Raw genomic sequence first — 17,746 nt, forward strand, 5'->3', positions numbered from 1 at the left:
TCCGGGTGCTGAATCAGTCGGTGGGTCCCACCTTTGCGAAGAGGATGATGGAGCGGTGCTTACGTTACATCAGAAGTGCTCATCAAAGGAGGTGTCTTGGGGCTGCATTCAGGCTCCTGCTTTGGCATCTAACAGATGAGGAAGACCAGTTCAGGTTACCGGTGAAGAGTCACCCTAAGCTGGGCTTATGCGAGGAGGGCTGCAGCCAGAGTCCTGCCCAACCAATGGGATCCGACCGTCAGTCCATTGAATCAAACGTGGGTCGGTCGGCCTATCTGTCGGAAGGGTATGGCCTTCCACACGGTGAAATCAGAGCTGCTAAGGTGAATCTTTCGAACTTCCTCATGTAAGGCTGGCTTTTTACAGCTTTGCAATATGTCTGCAGGATGTTTTCATGAGCCGAATGTTTGCCAAAAGTTCGTAGATCGGTTACAAAACAGATGTACTTTTTTTTTTTTTTCCTCCCCTTCTTCCTACTGGTAAGGAAGAGTTTGTGCAGTAATTGCAGGCAGGTTGGGAGATGTTTTCTTCATAATTCTTCTTCTTATGAAATGTTTATGAAACACCTTCCACAAATCGGTTACGCAAGCAAGCTGAAGAGCTTTGATCATTTTCCATCGCCCTCAATATGTTTCTTAGTTTGTTTTGCTTTTTGTTTTTGTTTTTAGGGCAGAGATAGGTAAGAAACAATCCATCCTTGGCCAGGCTCAGCAGATGTGCTGGCCAACTAAGGAAAGGACTCTCCTTCCATCCAGTCACCCTTCCTGTGTTTTTCACTCCGATTGCTTGGGGGCAGCTGACCCTATTTTAAGGCTGTGAAAACATCCACTTGAGATTTGCAAGTGCGATTCCTTCCCCGGCCCGGAGAAGCCCCAGGAAGCTCTGCGGACCGGTGCCGCCACCTGCCGACACCTCCTCGGGAGGAGCTCGGAGCCGCTCCCGGCGCTGCCCGGAGACTCCCCTCCAGCCCCGGGGGAAGAAGGGGCCTGTGGCTTCGCAGCTGCCAGCCCGGGCTCCGCACCTCTCCCTAGCTGCCAGCGAGCAGGATGTGCCCGCAGCGCACTGCTGGGTCCCGCTGGTTTACGAGTGCGTTTTTCCGTAGATTTCCCCAAATCAAATTCAATGGGAAGAAACTGAGGTTTGCTCTCAATGGCTTCTTGTTCCCCGTCCCCCGACTGGCCAGATCGTCGTGTAAAACCGAGGTCCTGAGGAACCATAGTGGGATCTGGTCCTGGTTTTAACTAAATCACTGTTGCTCACTTGCAATGTTTTGGCAGGGTTCTCATCAAATACCTCCATGAGGTGATTCTGTGATAATTTCAACCTTTTTCGGTTCCTTAAAGAAAACTTTTCTCGTATTTGTAGAAAATGCCTGCCAATACGAGTCAGATGCACTGGGAAAGGAGAAGGCAACTCCTCCCCTTGTTTTATTAATTTGAAATTTACATTATTTTAAGGGAGTCTCATGCTATTGAGTGGCCTCGCCCACAATGTGTGTGGTTTTTTGGGGTTTTTGGTTTTGGTTTTTTTTAATGTACAGTTGGCAATACTGCCGGTTTAGCCAGGGAAAAAATGAAGGTGCAGGATTTGCATAAACCATCCCAAAAGTTTTGGATATACTCCGAACTCTCACTAATGAACAATTAGCCAGCTGCAGGCCTGTTGGGGAGAGGAAGAGGAGGGAGAGGTAAATTTGAGCCTAAACCCAATGAAAATAGGTGCAGGGGAGAAGGATTTGTCAAGAACACCCAGGTTCCCGCCCACTGCGCAGGAGGGAGCCAGAGAATTCCAGGGACGGGGGAAGGAGCAGTGGGAGATGTTGTTGTTTTTAAATCGGGAACCGGTCCTTTGCCAAACCCACCTCCCGTTCTCATATTGTGCGATGCCGGGATGCAGCTACACACCCCTTTCACCCTGGAATGCTTCCAAATCATTCCGCTTGGCAGCTGTAAAAATTGATTTCAGTTTGGAAATGGCTTGTGCTTCTTCAACACTCCGCTCCTATTGGGATCATAACTTAGGCGGGATCAAGTGCCTTGTTCTCTAAGACGTGGATAACTTTTCTTTTTGGGACTGTTCAGACTTGAATGACTGCGTTGTGTGAGGCAGACACACATGAATTGCAAGCAGGGGTAATTTATTTATTTTTTTATTTATTTTTACTTTTTGGCTCAGATTACTTTTTTTTTAATGCACTCTCAGAAAGAAAAACGTGCCTAAAACCATTTGTCTGCGGTGGCTGGATGGCTCAGGGGTAACGGTGTATTCTCCTGAGCCTTTTGTCTAACATTTAGTAACTTGGACACTATCCGCATTGATAGTGATCAAGAAGATCTTTCCATCCGATTTCTTTCGCCAGGCTCAGAGGGATGATCATGCCAACCTGAAAGGTAGGAAAGAACTGGAATTCATAGCATGTATAACTCTTGTTGCAAGGAGCTAGCCTTATTGCAAAACTAGTTTCGGCAGTGTCCAGAGCTATAGTTGCAATGAAAGGAGATGTTGTAATTCTCCTCCCTCTGCGTAGCACCTTCCAAAACGCAGAGGTTAACGTTGCAGGGCCAGCTCCCCGCACGGCAGCTGTGAGCCTCGTGTGATCACATTTTCTCCTTTGCTCTTGCTCCTGTGGAGATTTGTGTATTTGTTTCCTTTAGTCAAATTGAAATAAAACCTCCCTCAACCAAAAATATTCGCTTGGGCCCTTGTTTTTCAAAGCTGAATTTCCTGTCCCCCTCTGCTGGTAGGAGGTTGTATGACCTAAAGTCCACATCAGCACTGCAAAACCCCGGCAAATATGACCCTGCTTGTCTTCTGGGGGATGTTGGGCTCGCTTGTAATTTCATGGGAGATGGTGAGGTTCAGCCCTAGTAGTAAAAGTGAATCTGCAATGCTGAGCCCGTGGACAGCGTTTTCAAGACCTGTCCTTTCTGGTGTCCTCCTGATTTTTCCAGTTTGTGGAAACTGGAGCCTCTTCTTGCACTGCAAAGTCTTAGGTGAGAAATGGGACTGATGATGTGAGCCTTGTGCCAGGCATTCTCATGCTTAGGAAAAACTTGAGCCTAAGTTCAGAAATTGTTTGCTTGGATCTCTTCTTAGAGAAAACGTGTTATAAGAGCTCTGCATGACTTTTCTGTCTCCTGTGCACGGCATCTGCGTGTAGACGCTCCTCAGACAGCTTTCAGGAATTAACCGACAAACTTCTAAAACCTCCCCAACCAGGTTCCCCTCTCTCCTGTCCCAGTCAGTCTTACCAAAGGATTTCAGCTAGTACAAAGTGATGTAACAGATTTTTGTTTGCTTTTTTTTAATGTAGTAGCAATGTTAGAAATTAACATGGAGACTATGGAATAAACCAGACGCAAGCATTCAGTTCTGGTCCATGGGTAAAGTCTTCTCTTAAGAATGTGGACTCAGAAATCATGATTTTTTTTTTGTAGACAGGAATCTTTCGTAACATTAAAGTTGGTCAAAATGACCACTGGACAACAGGCTGACACCTGTGAAGTTTTCCAGCTCTTTTTCCATAGCTTGTTCTAGCTAAGGAAGCAGATTTTTCTTTGGCTGACCAGTAGAATTGTTGCTTTCTAGTAGAAGGTGAGCAAATACATTTGGTGCCTGCGGTGCTGCATTTTCAAGTCTGGGAGATTACACTGGTTTTTGAGCTCTTTTGCTTCATGACCTTTCCTTTCCTATCCCCTTGTACCATTCTCTGCTACCTGCAGAACAAAATGAGAGGCCGTCTATAGCCAACCCAGTCATCGGGTTGAGTCGTGACTTACAAAGGAGAATTGCTTCGTGTCTTCCTAATAACTTCACAAAATGCTTCAGTGTTTTGTCTGAGGAAAGCACTCGCAAGCTTTAAACCCTGCTAAGTCACTGGAACTTGGTTACTTCCTAAACTGTTTTAATTAATTTGTTTTAATTGAGCAAACTGCAAGCCTTCCCTTGGTTCGGCAGAGCAGGAAAACTATGTCCATGTTATAAACTGGAGAGCAGAACTGGGGAAAGACCATGCCTTTCTGCAAAGCCAGGCATGGAAGCAGTGAGTCCTGACCTCTGACTTTTCTCTGAAAGGAGCCCCTTCCCAGTGCTTTCCAGGCTCTTGGACTCCTAGCCGCCCCAGACCTCCTGCATCCCCTTGTCTCTGCTCCCTAATGCTACAATTACTTTGCTCTTTTTCAGATTAAAACCGAAGACCTCAGCGACTCCTTGCAATCTACAATCCCCCCTAGGTCAGGTCACCTTGTGCAGGGATCATCAATGATGCCTGGAAGCCAAATCGCAGGGGTAAGGGACTTTGCTGCTTCAGGGATCCAGAAGTCTGAAATGGGACTGGTTAGTGAACCTCCGGAGAAGAGGCTGGTTTTGAGACACTTGCCAAATTACGTATGCCTTTTGACAGTGGCAAAAGGAGACTTGAGGGTATGATGGACACTAAAGTGGAAAAGTGAATTTGGATTGACTGAAGTCAGCTTCCTCCTCAGCCTCTTTCTTTGCTGCAGAAAGTTTTACATGGGTTCAAAGGCAGACTGGACACGTACTCAGAAGAGATTTCCTTTGAGGGTTTACTAAGTAGGCAAACCACACCATGCTCAAGAAATCCCTTGAATTGAAAATAATGGGAGGCTGAGACAACACCAAGGGGAAGTGTTAGATATGCTTGCCCTGGTCTTCCTCTTTCACGAATGTCTGGTTAATGCCGTTGTTGGAGATAGGATTCTAGGCTAGATTAACTCTTGATCTTAAGTATAGCCATCCTTGAATATGTTGCCTCAAATTGATTTACACCAGAGAAGAAATTAATTCCTTGAGGGAATTTTTTTTTTCCTAAGGTAAAAAATTGGAGTTTAGCACTTAACTCTTGTTAAATTCTAGTGGGAGTTAGATGCCAGAAAGCCACATAGCTGCTCAGTAATCTCTTCCCTCATTCTTTTGCAGGGTATTCTGATTCCTTACACAATTCAGGGACTGTTCAATTTCCCCAAAGCTTCAAAACAGTTCTTGAGAAGCTCAAAGAGCTCATCTTATTGACTAATGAGTTCCTTTAAAAATGTCCCTCTAGAGCGAGTTGGTCTTATTGGTTTTTTGTTTTTTGGTTTTTTTTTTTTTTTTTTGGTGTCTCTCCCAGGCAAATACAAACTCTTATCCCCTAATCTGAACAAAGGACCTGGGGCTGGGACCCCAGTAATGTGAAAGAGTGCTGGGATGTAATCCTCATCTCTCAGTACCTATTGCCTGCTCTGCTCAGTGCACGATGGGGAATTCCTGGCAGCTGTGTGGCAAAGAACAGGAAACATTTTTGGATCTGGTTGCTGGGTCCTTTGCAATGTGTTTGCTGTTGGTGCAGAGAATCAGGAGCTGTTGGGCATTGCTTCATTCCCAACTCAGCATGTGGCTGGCTGGGAAATCAGCCTTCTGTGGAAAGAGGGCTCTCAGTGTTCGTGAGATGGGACAGTCAGCTGTGCTTTCCTGTGTAATTTTAGGGAGTTTACTTTCTGAACTTACATTATCTGGAAGAAACTGAAATCCAAGAGGTTTCACTGTTCCTTCTAACAACAAGGTTTTGATTGCCAGTGCCTCAAAAATGTCATTTTTCGAGAACTGACTTTTTCAGATAAAAGTAGACAATTGTCCATGTGGATGTCTGTGTGTGCATGGAATTCTTCTTAAACAGCTGAAAACTTCAGATCCTGGAGTACCTCTGGATCTGTAGCTCTCCAGTGCATGAATTACACAAATCCGCTGCGTTGGCAGTTCAATGAAAAGTGTGAATAGGGTCAAGGACAGTATAAAAGAGCAGGGAAGCTTTATAGGAGAGGTGATGCTGTGTGAAGAGCAGACATCTCTGAGTTTTGTTGTTCCCTTTGCTTTTTCCCGTAGGATATGAGCTCTCTTCACACCCTGCAGCAGCTTGTGTTGCTTCCTGGTCATATGCAGTCAGTTCCCCAGTTTCTTCTGTCTCAGTCTCAGGCCGGGCAACAAGGTAAGAGCAATAAAACCTGACAGGGGCACTGTTATAAGCAGATACCTATCTAGGAAAAACCTCCTTCCTCATGACCATCGCTTTTAATCTGGTCTGTTACGTTTTGCCAGCGTGATGGTGTCTGTTCCCCTGCTACGTTACCGGATGCGTTTTCCTCCGCTCTCCCCCCCGAGCTGGCCCCCACACCTGGGATGATCCCAGTAGGTGCTCCGGGAAGGGTCGGGCTGGGGAGGTGCTCCTGGCATCCGTGGCTTGCGTGCGCCAAGAGTGCCACCTTGGGGCCGGTCTTTGCAGGCTTGGTAGGGATCCCACCTCGCACATTGAGGACAGCATCAGGTTGGCTTTCAGCGAGACAGCAAGGAGCCTGCTCCTCGGGGAGCAGTTGCAGCCTGCCTGGGCTCCCAGCCTTGCTGGGTTAGCACTCTTCATTTCTTCCAGAAAACTGATGAGAGGTTGAGCTGATCTCTCGAGGTACCTTGGAGGAAGAGTAAATGCAGGGAAGGAGCTGAGCTGCTCTGGTGGAAGGACGATGCTGGCACTAGAACAAACAGGTCTAACCTAGCCAGGAGCAACCTGGGGATGAGAGCTGAGAGGTTTGGAGTTGCCAGTGGTTGTTCCCAAATCTCGCCCCAAGCCATGGGGCAGGAGAGGACAGGAGGTCTAACTACTTCTGAAACAGAGTGTAATCAGCTTTGTGAAAGGGATGAAAGGACTAAGGACTGAACCCAGTGCTTGAGAAAGTCTCCATGTTTCTATTTTTACCGCCGATATTTTTTATGGCATTTCTCCAACAATGGGGATACAGGCATGCCATTGATGAAGTTTTATGCTGCTTGTGGATAGACAGACATAGGCTTTGATCCATAACCTGACAGATGCAAAGGGACTTGGGTCCTTTGGTCACATTCTTGATTTATTCTGGGGACTTGGGTCCTTTGCTCACATTCTTGATTTATTCTGGCACAGAGGTCCCTCTGTATGAATGAAAATTCAGAATTAAAACTTTAAAATCTCTGCAGCTTGTATGCAATGGTACACATGCTCCTAAAGAAAACTATTCTATTGTAGGCAAGTGGAAAACCTACTTCTCATTGACAGTCTATAAGCTCTTCTCCCTGCCAAATGATGCTGAGTGATGTTTAAAGAAACTACTTTATGTATATTTAACAATAATCTAGAATTTAGTTTGTTTGAAATGGCAGGGTGATGATAATCTATTGCTTACCGTCTGCTTTTACTAATGTATAATAAGAAACACATTATACTGGAAAAGAGAACTTGCTTCCTTTCATTTAGTTAGAGTTTCTTCTGTTAAGTGAATTCCTTTGGCAGCTATAACCCCTCCAACAGATGGCCACTTGTTTGGCCGTGACCCCTTTTGGTTCCAGACTTGATAGAGACTGGATATTCTGGCCAGTGGCCGGCTTTTTGTGCAAGAGCACTTCCATTTGAATAGATGATTGCCAAGTTTTAATGATCCTTTGCCTTGTGCTTGCACAGCCACTGGGGAGTGAAAGTGAAGGCACAGACTGGTTTTGTGGAATTAGTTGTTTGGTACAGATACAGGTGCGGCATTCTTCATACTGAAGAGATGCATGAAATATTCCTGATGTTGTCCCTCGGGCTGTCATGGGAACACCCTCAACGTTCCCCGAGTGCTGACTGATGGGTACATCAGTTAATGGATTTTGTGGCCAAAGGGACTTGGCTGTGGGCTTAGCCTTTCCAAGAGGACACGTGTTTCGGTTTGGTTTTAGTGTTTTAAAGCTGTTTTTAAGCCAGATAAGTTCCCAGGTCTGATTCATTATGCCCTGATGTGATTCATTCTGCAGCCCTTCAAACACCTAATGCTGGCACACTTGAATAAGGGGGTGAGAGCTCTGTGCTTGGAAACAAGCAGCCAGGTAGATGCTGGGAATACTGTCAGCCAAAATATTGCTGCTGAAGTCTTCATCTTACGAAAACACAGCCTCTGTCTCATCAGCTGTCAAACCAGTGATTCCTGAATCCAGTCCATAATTTTCATTTCAGCTAGAGCTTGGCTTTTGCAAAGGTGTTCAATCATGATTTTAAAGACTCCAAATGACAGAGCATCCGCCATATCCCTAGGCAAGCCATTCCGGTGATTAATTACCTTCACTGTTAAAAATGTGCACCTCATTACCAGCCTGCATTTGAAATTCAAAGTTGTTCCAGCATTAGAGAAGGCTTATTGAAACACCAATCTAAATAAATAAATGGGATCCTGCACATTCAGATCTAAATTAAAAAAGGAACGACAGAAAGAGAGAGAGGGGGGAGTGATTGATTCCGGAGGTGATCTTTTTCCTTTTTTTTTTCTTAGCAGAAGTCCATACATTTCTATAGTTTTCCCTATATTTGTCAGTTACAATCAATAGAATATATTGACTGTTTTAAGAAAGGTTATAAATCCTCACTAAATTCTATAGGCTTCACCCACAACAGGCTTGAAGAACCTAACTAAATTCCTAGGGAACTACATTGCCTGGGTCGCTACTTAATCCTTTAGGACGTTCCCTGTCAGAGATATAGGCTTGTACTTGGCAGTTTGTCAACTAAACAATTACGCAGTGTCCATAAATACTAGGTTTTGTTAGTTTTATAGATTTCCCTTCTTTTTTCCTTTCATCATTTTGTGTCAGTTTATATATTCCAAAAGAAATTCAATTTATTTGAAATACAGTAGGGTAGAAAAGAAAGGGTCAGACGGCTTCAAAATGACACTTCAAAATTAAATGTACAGTAGAAAGCAGAGTGGGTAGGCTCATGAGATTAACTGTAGGATCAGGATTTTTTTAACAAGATCAAGTGGCTGAAAGTTGGAGTCAGCAAAGCTTCTATTGGAAATAAGATGCACATTTTTTTAACAGCTACAATGATTAAGCACTGGGAGAGATCACCACTAAGGATGTAGTAAATTCTCTGCTGCTTGGCATCTAAAAACAAAGTCAGATGTCTATGTAAAACGTCTATGCCCTAGTTCAGCCTTAGGTTAATGAGCTACACGCAGGGATCAGTAGGAGAGATATTTTACCTATATCATTATTGTAATAATCCCTTTCAGGCTAAAAAGCCATGAAAAGAACCTTTCCTTTCTCATCATCCAACTCAGAGCCATCCACGTTTGTAATGACTGAAATTCTTATATTTTGAACAAGAGCTAGCTGACGTTTTCCATTCAGAGCTTCATGAGTCTTTCCTGTGCAGACTGATGTTCAGCTGCCTAGGTGCTGATGAAGAAGCTGGTCTGATCAGATGTGTCTCTCTTTCTCTCCTCAGCTTTGCAGCCAAACCTCCTCTCCTTCCCTCAGCAACAGGGCAGCCTTCTCCTCTCCCAGCCAGGGCCCAGCCTGGCATCACAGGTAACTTGCCTCAATGTTCAGTCAAACATACAGTCCCATCCTGAGAAGCACCCATCTACAAAAATTGCTGCTTCGTTAAGGGCGAATGGCAGAGAAAATTGTGTGCTTTCTATTATTGTGATTCTATGCACCTTTTTTGTTGTTTTTAACAGGCTGTGGGCCGTTCTGGACTCCCTGGCTCATCAGTTGAACCCCACCTGGATGTACCCCAGCATTTGCAAGTGGCAAAGCACCTAACTCCATCAGGAGCATCTGAGGAACCCAGTGACCTGGAGGAGCTGGAAAAGTTTGCGAAGACTTTCAAACAAAGGCGAATCAAATTGGGGTTCACGCAGGTGAGCAGCCTCATCAATGGGAAGGCTGGTGTCACTTGTGATGTGGACATGTTGGGCTGGGGGAGTTTGTGGCAGAGGAGTGGATGGAGGAAGGGCTGGATTAGATACGGTTTGGCTTTCTTTGGAGCACCCCCTCCCAAACACATGAAGAGACAAACCCTTCCTGGTACTTCATTACCATCAGCTCATTATCTGCACCTTCATCAATACACAAAGGCTCAGCGGTGTGGGGCAGATTCCAGTGGGAAGAGAAGTCCCTTTCTCTGGAAGGCAGGTCATGGAAACTAGGCTGCACCTATTCTGGAAGCAGCCTGGGAGGTGGTCTGACAGCAGGAAGCTGTGAGGGTTTTTTCTGAACTCACATTGTGATTTGGATCTTCTCTGGCAGGGTGATGTTGGACTTGCCATGGGAAAACTCTACGGCAATGATTTCAGCCAGACTACCATTTCCCGCTTCGAGGCTCTCAACCTGAGCTTTAAGAATATGTGCAAGCTCAAACCCCTGCTGGAAAAGTGGCTGAGTGACGCAGGTAGGTGACATTGTGTGCAGAAATGCCACCGGTCTTGGCCAGCACATGAGAGGATCCATCCAGGAGCCTCCAATAAACGCCAGGAAAATCAGAGCTGAAGCTAAGACCTCTCAGATCTGTGGCTGGGCTGGTAACAGACTGCTCTCCTTTGTGGATCACACAGGGGGTTGCATAGCAGCCTAGATATCAAAGCACATCTGTCCTTTCACTCTGGCAATATGGGATTCATATTCCGATTTGGTGTCTGGGGCAGTCCCTTCCTGCATCGGCTCTTGCTCTGTTGCATGGCCTGGGGCAAATCGCTGGGCTCGTCCATTCAGTCCCTCCTTGTGTAAACTGGAAAGAGTAGGAAGGGACTCCTTAAGTGCTCAGAGATTGGCCCATGAGCCATAATTACAAAAGGAAGGTATGACTGCAAGGGGAATCCCCAGTAGCAGCATTATTGGGCTGGTGTCCTCTGCTGGCTGCAAGCCACTGTAGGAGTGGCATTAGTCTCATGTGCTTCACCCAGCCTTTCAGGAGTTGCGTGTTTGACCAATTTATGTCAGGAGGTGTCTCAGCTACATGAGGCTTGATCCCAGTGGCGTAAGTCAACATCTTTAACTGTGTGAAATGAAATCATTGGAAAATACATGGTCCCCATCAGAGCAGGCTGGAAAATCAAGCTGGAAAAAGGAAAAATAGTGTGTTGATTAAAATTTTAGCACTCATATTTCTTTCCTGATTTGGACAAGATCATTGATGGATTTGGGACTGTTGGAGCAATTTTAATCATCATCAGACGAAGGATCCACAATGTAGGAACATCTTACTTATTTTAGGAGGTGCCATAGCTCCCAGAAAGGATCTAGTAATGAAAATAACTCATTGTCGTCTTGCGTATCTCTCTTCACCTCTGTCTTTCCCCAGAATCTGCTCCTTTGGATTCTTCCATGAGCACTCCCAATTCCTACCCCTCAGTGAATGAGATGTTTGGACGGAAAAGAAAGAAGCGAACCAGCATTGAGACCAACATTCGCTCCACGCTGGAGAAAAGATTTCAAGATGTGAGGGGAAAAGCTTTCAATGTGTCGTGAACTCTCTCCGAGTTTGGCATTTGCTAGGTCATAGTAGCACTGAATCCTCAAAAAGAGAGCGCTCTTTTGTTTGTTTTGATAGCAGGTTAGAAAATGCTTGAAGGGGGTAACAGGAAAAGTGTCAAAACCAAAGAAATCGGACCCAATTATTTCCTTGGTAAATGTTGTTTGAAAGGAATTACAATTTCATCACCACACCTCCCTATTATCTTCCACTGGTCAGTGCCCTGGCCAGAGCTGATCTCCTGCACCCACCTCTTCTCTTTGCGAGTTGCAGGCGTGTGTCACGGTAACTGCGTGGCCTCAGTGCAGCATGGAAACCGATGCCCCATTAAGCAGGTCTTGTGAGACCACAGAACTAGTGCTCCAGATATTGCTGCTGAATCATCTCAGAAGTGGAGCCTTCTACTTTTTAAGCATCAATATTTTCAAGAAAAAAATCACTACAGAGAGCAAACAGAGCTTTAAATCAGGAGGACTAACGTCCATTGAAAATTTTGCATCAAAACTGGTTTTGACCAGCCCTCATTTTTTCTTGGTTTCTCCCTCATATCTGATCATATAAAAATTTCCTCCTACGGCTGTTAATGAGAACAAAAGACAATCATTGACAGGCCATTTTGGGTACCTCGTTTTTAGCTAGTATGAGGCATTCTTTGTAATGGGAAAACTGTCTCAGCATCTCTGTGCTAGGTATTTTTGACCCTCAAGCTCCAACTCGGATCAAAACCCATAAAGCTAAATGCTGTCAAATGCACCAGAAAATAAGTGACTCAGAAGAAAGGATAGGTACTATTATTTTCCTTTATAAATGAGGGATGGAGGAAGAAAGAGAAGAAATGGCTCTTCTGAGATGGTGCAGGTAGGCGTACGAACAGCACTCAGTGCTTGTGTGTCCTGTGTAGTGATAAGAAGACCACCAGTCATTAGCTTCCCCCCAAGCAATGATTTAGGGTGCTGTTAAGATCAAAGAGCGTGGCACTTTATGCAGTAACAAGGCCAGGTACTGTGACTCATCCCCCACTGATTCTATGAGACTTGATGTTGAATCAGGCACTTTCTGGTTCACAGAACATAATCTCTCACCCAAATATTTACCCTTTGTCTTAGAAGCAAATTTTCTCCCCTCCCCAGTTTACAGCCAACCCCACCCTTGTCCTCTGCCTTTCCAGCAGCAGAAGCATACATTAATGCTGTAAGTTACAGCTCTTTGGGGCTTTCTTTAACCTCCTGCCCTTTCTCAGCAGAACCCCAAGCCCAGTTCAGAGGAGATATCCTTGATAGCAGAGCAGCTCTCCATGGAAAAGGAGGTGGTTCGGGTCTGGTTCTGCAACCGGCGCCAGAAGGAAAAACGGATCAGCTGCCCGATGCCATCCCCCATCAAATCACCTATCTACAATTCCAGACTGGTGAGAGGCTTTGGATTAAGGAGTTCTACATGCCATCACAGACAAGAAGGGAAAAGGGTGGGGGGATGCAACAGGCTTTGCTGGAAAAGGAAACGGGACAGGACACTTCCTTGTACACACAGGTCTCTGAGTTGCTTGCAAGCTCACTCCGCAGTCCAGTGGGGAATCTGCACACTCTGCAGGAGCGTGCAGAGAGGCAGCTGGGCTAGCCACGGATTGGGCATATACTCCACATCCGAGCTTGAATGGAATCTCATGCCCACGCTTACAGAACCATTATTTTTATTCTATTAATGAAATCAATAGAAAGAAAATACAAGTTTCCTAGAAGGTACAGGTCAGTTTAGTTGTAGGATAATTTATCCAAATAGGGGTGCTATCCCAAAACTTTTCACCCTGAGATTGGTAAATCAAAGCTTTCCAAAGTTAATGGAAGAGGAAATCAGCATTCCATGGAATGAGAATTGCAGCCACTCATGTCAATTTTGTTGTTAACTCTGAAACCTAATGGTATGCATTTACATACCAAGTTTGTTGTTTTACATCTGTGCAGAAATGCAGACTACACTCCAGCAGTGCTAGCTGTCCTTCTCTCATGTTGTATATTCACATTTTGTCAAGTGTATTTTCAAGAAACTGTTGTGAGAGTTGATGAAAGCGTGTCCTACGTCAGTGGCTACTGGGAAAAATAAGCTTCTATTGCATTTCTTCTAGTTAATAGTTGCTTAGCTGCTTCCACATGTAAAAGTGGCAGGAACCTCCCTACGGTGTTATTAGTGCTGGAGCACACGTGAGTGGGAGGGAGAGTACATATTCGCAAGCAATATTTTATCTTGAAATCTTCTGGGTTTTGGAATTATCCATCAGAAGGCAGGAAAACATCACAAGAAGTTTGGTCACTTGTTGCGCAACACATTTGGTCTACAGTCACAAACACAAAATGCTGCTTGCAAGCCACGAATTTTTAAAGCAGTAGCTTTGGTGAATAGTTTTCCTGTGGAGGCATTGTACAAAGTATGCCTTTGCTCATCAGTCATTCTGAACAACGTGTTGCCTGTAGTTGAAGTATCACAGTTGAACAGCAAATGCCCCAGGCTCGCTTTGATTGCAGCCACCAAATTACTAATTGTCACCTGAGAATTCTCAGCCATCAAGAACTCCCTAAAGGAAAAGGGATTATTTGTGCCCAAGACCAGGGTGAGCTGGGAAGTTTCAGACTAGGAACATCCAGTCTGAAACATCCAAAGGGCAGTGGCTCCTACCAACTGGATCTCGGGACTTCCAGAAAGTTTGGCTTGTGTTTCATAATTTCAGGCTTTTCTATAGCTGATCCATAAATTTAGACCTGTGTAGAGAGTGTCAGGCACATGTAATACTCATTCTGGTTCATTTCCATGGTCCTGGATATGGGAATGGTGCTTCTACCCTAGACTATGAATAGAAATATCTGCGGGAGACTTAGATGTAGATAAGTCTGCCTGGGAGCCAGCACACTCTGAAGGGAATGTGAAAGGAGTGGCATTCTGTGATCTATACCTTCATAGTGCCAGCTGCTTACTGTTTGCTTCTGTTTCTCTCTAGGTCTCTACCTCAGGGTCCTTGGGACCCCTCTCCGTCAATCCGGTGCATAGCACCATGCCTGGGACTGGTAAGCCTTGAGAAACCTGCCTCACTCACCATTTCTTCCCTCCTTCCTCTGCTCTTGCTCTCCGACTACTTGGTTTCTAGGTTGCATTTGCAGGCCACTCTTAATAAGACCCTTGGGTTTGGCCAGGGAAAGTATTCCCACATAACTAGTGTACAAGGGATAAGAACAGCAGAGTCTTTCTCTTGGCTGGAACAAAGACATGGAAAGCTTCCTGGGCATGATAACATTCCCAGGATAATCCTAGGCAAGTTTTACTGGGGTGTTTAGGTTTGGGAGTCAGGCACACCTAGAAGCCAAACAAGAGGAGTGCTTGGGGGTACGTTACTGCATTTCTTCAGCAGAACGTTGTCAGATCTCCTTTGAGAAGTGCAATTCACAGTAACAGAAACCAAGCACTACAGAGAGAGCAGTCCTGGAGACCCCCACCTCCTCTGTGGCTGGGGCACAGATTCTGCCTTGCTGCTGCAGGGCAGACAGTGAATCAGGTGAACAACAGGATGGGTACGAGATATGGTGGAAATGTTTGGGCTTGGGCTGTCTTTGGCAGGAAAAGGAGATCCCAGCCTTATTCTGCTTTCTCTGCTACACAGTAACATCATCGTGTTCCCCAGGGAACTCCAGCCGGCCCTCGTCCCCTGGCAGTGCGCTCCATGCCAGCAGCCCCGGCACAGCCCAGAGCAACTCCAAAGCTGCAATGAACTCTTCCGGTTTCAACTCTTCAGGGTAAGGCAGCAGGGGCCCACAGCTTGCTCCTTGGCAAGGGCTTCGGAGGGCTTGGGAAAAAAGCAGTGGGACCTTAGAGAAGAACGTGGAAGCCCTTAGAGGCTCCAGCAATGTGGAGCTATGTGGTGGTACATTCTGACGTGAAGCTTCACATCTAACCTGAAGCTTCTTGGGATATGTCTATTTTTCTGCTTGAATATAAATAGTAGATCAAGTTTTGCCTGAAAAACTGTGCTGGTTAAAAAAAGAAGAAAAAAAAAAAACCAAAACACCACCCAAAACCTGAATAGAAACACTGGACATAAGGACTGTCCTAAACTCTTTGTGCGGAGGAAGCAGAGGAAGGCTTATTTTGCTGTTTCTGCTCGGATAACCCCCTCCACAGCCAGTTTTCTCTCCTGCAGTGCCACCCAGAGAGCTCTGCTGCAGAGTAACTATTCCACAGTGGCAGATGAAACAAGAACAAAGATTTCCTCTGCCCTGCCTTTAGATGCTACAAAAGCATTAAGCCACACATAAGGGCTCAGAGCCCTCCTGGTTATTTCACTAACATGCCTCTGCCACAGTCTGTGCTGCTCGGGCCTCTCTGCACTTGTAGTTTCTGCTACATCGCATCAAGGATGCTGTGTTAGTAGTAAGGCAACAGAGAGCAGAGGGCGTTACCCATAGCTGCTGGGCTTTCTGAGTCATGGATCATCCTGTGCCGTGAATCAGACCTCCTCTTACATGGAGGAGGTCCAACAGCCAGGTAGTATGTGAAATCACGAGCGCAATGGAAGATGTTGCTTAGAAGGACAGGGCTTTTGCTATGAGCTTCCTACAGGAGCAAAGGATTGTTTGCTGGCTGCCAAGTCCAAGTAAGGTTTGAATGGAATAATAATGACTTTTATTTTAAGGGGAAACTGTTAACAACATGGCAATTGTAGCTCTTATTCCCTGTGTTGCAAACAGATCTTGGTACCGATGGAATCAACCTACCTACCTCCACTGAGATGACTCCTCCATCATGTGTAAAAGGAGCTCTGACTTCTAGCTATGGACCAACTTCTCTAGGAACAATGCTTGGGGCAACATCTGGCGTTCCAGTGCCTTCAAAATGCTGCCAAATGAAAGTCTTGTTTAAGGGAACCCATAGCAGCAGAACTCTCCAGGGACTCAAACTGCAGCTGACCTTCCCCAAGGATTCTCAACGCCAACAGTGACATTATAATACTCTTCCAGGCATTCACTTCAAGAATGAGCCCTTGCTTAGCACTATTAGCATGAAACACTGCCCTCTGCTTGCAAATCTCTGCATTCACACTGGATTGCCTGGCAATCTCTAATCTGGAAGGATTTCTATGTCAGGACCCTCTTTTCCCCTCACTCATTTCAGAGCTTCCCATAAGAAGGGTCTATCATGCTGTTACTATCACGCACACATACCATAAACCCCCAAACTGAGCCGAGGTTACCCAGTTCATTTCACCAGAGACCTGTGTCTAGATGTGAGCCTTGGTTTTCAATAGACTTCCAAGGTCAATGGCACTGTGCTTTATCCACTACCAAACTTGCTTTGCTTTGAGCCATTCTGTGCTTTTTTTCTTTTTTCTTTCTTTTTTTTTTAATTAAGTATTTTAGAGCCTTCTTATTTTTTCCTTTTAAAAAAATGGTTGTCTTTTGCAAAATTTGTGTCCAGGTCTTGTTATTGTTGACAGCTGGCCTCACTGCCCACTGGAGGACGTCACTGTTCGAAAACCTTGGGTGAACTTCTGACTCCATTGAACACAAAAGCAGTTTGTGTTGATTTGATGGGACAAGGATTAGTCTTGACCTTCCCTTCTTTCTTTTATTCAACCTTTGGGTTTTATCTGATACCAAACGAAAACAACCTCTCTGGAGTAGAGGTTTGCATGTGTTCTGGTCTTTCCTGAATTGTAAGTAATGTAGCTTGCCTGTTCTCTGCAGCATGCTCTTCTGTTCCTGGGAGGACAAGTTGTATTGCTCAGGTGTGAATCTTAAGGTTTGTGTGTGCAAGTGTTTCTTAATTTCATGAGATGCCAAAGTGTAGGGAACTTCAACTTTCACAGCATATCACCAGGGAAATTGTTATTACTTTGCAACTCTCCACTTGAAAAGAGGTAGATATTTAATTTTGTTAAAGTAGAATTGAGTAATACAAATTCCTGGTTAAGTTGTCTATGGGTACAAGTAATTAATTCAGTGGAACTAGAGCAAATAAGTATCTGGTTCACAGATTGTAAATAGATATTTTTGAGTAGTAGTCTTTTTTTTCTGATGGCTTTTTTTTTTAGGTAAATGTGAGCTTTTTTTTTTTAAGTAAAAATTATCCTTTCTCACTTCTGGGGGAAAAAAATACTTGATCCGTTGTTTCTTATCCTACTCATCCAGTCCTATGTGATGAATTATTGCTATAGAGAGTCTGTGGACCTTAAGAGTTTATCAGCTACCTTCACACAAAGTATTGAGCCCTCCATGCACATTGTATATAGAACCGCATTTGTTGCTTTGAGTGAGGTTTTGTTATAGAAGCAGACACTGATAATGATGAAAGAGGACTGGAAAAGATAAAGTAACATTTCTTGAAAAATGGAAATTAAGAAAAAGATTTCTTTTTTTAAAATACTAAAATAAGTTTTTTCAAAATATTCTAACACAA

At 44.8% G+C, this 17,746-nt stretch overlaps 1 protein-coding gene across 1 annotated transcript in view; it reads left to right on the plus strand.

Annotated features, from left to right (window-relative positions):
* The window catches only part of POU2F3 (POU class 2 homeobox 3), a 42,356-nt gene extending 26,265 nt beyond the window's left edge, over nt 1-16,091 (plus strand). The window contains exons 5-14 of the mRNA XM_075521180.1: nt 4,183-4,287; nt 5,881-5,983; nt 9,284-9,366; nt 9,519-9,701; nt 10,090-10,231; nt 11,141-11,277; nt 12,555-12,716; nt 14,298-14,364; nt 14,955-15,087; nt 16,039-16,091. Of these exons, the coding sequence (XP_075377295.1) occupies nt 4,183-4,287; nt 5,881-5,983; nt 9,284-9,366; nt 9,519-9,701; nt 10,090-10,231; nt 11,141-11,277; nt 12,555-12,716; nt 14,298-14,364; nt 14,955-15,087; nt 16,039-16,078 (1,155 nt within the window). The 3' untranslated portion in view covers nt 16,079-16,091. The remainder of the gene's footprint in view (nt 1-4,182; nt 4,288-5,880; nt 5,984-9,283; nt 9,367-9,518; nt 9,702-10,089; nt 10,232-11,140; nt 11,278-12,554; nt 12,717-14,297; nt 14,365-14,954; nt 15,088-16,038) is intronic.
* The last annotated feature ends 1,655 nt before the right edge of the window (nt 16,092-17,746 follow it).

Source organism: Mycteria americana, chromosome 19 (genome assembly GCF_035582795.1).
Source record: "Mycteria americana isolate JAX WOST 10 ecotype Jacksonville Zoo and Gardens chromosome 19, USCA_MyAme_1.0, whole genome shotgun sequence".
NCBI lineage: Eukaryota > Metazoa > Chordata > Aves > Ciconiiformes > Ciconiidae > Mycteria > Mycteria americana.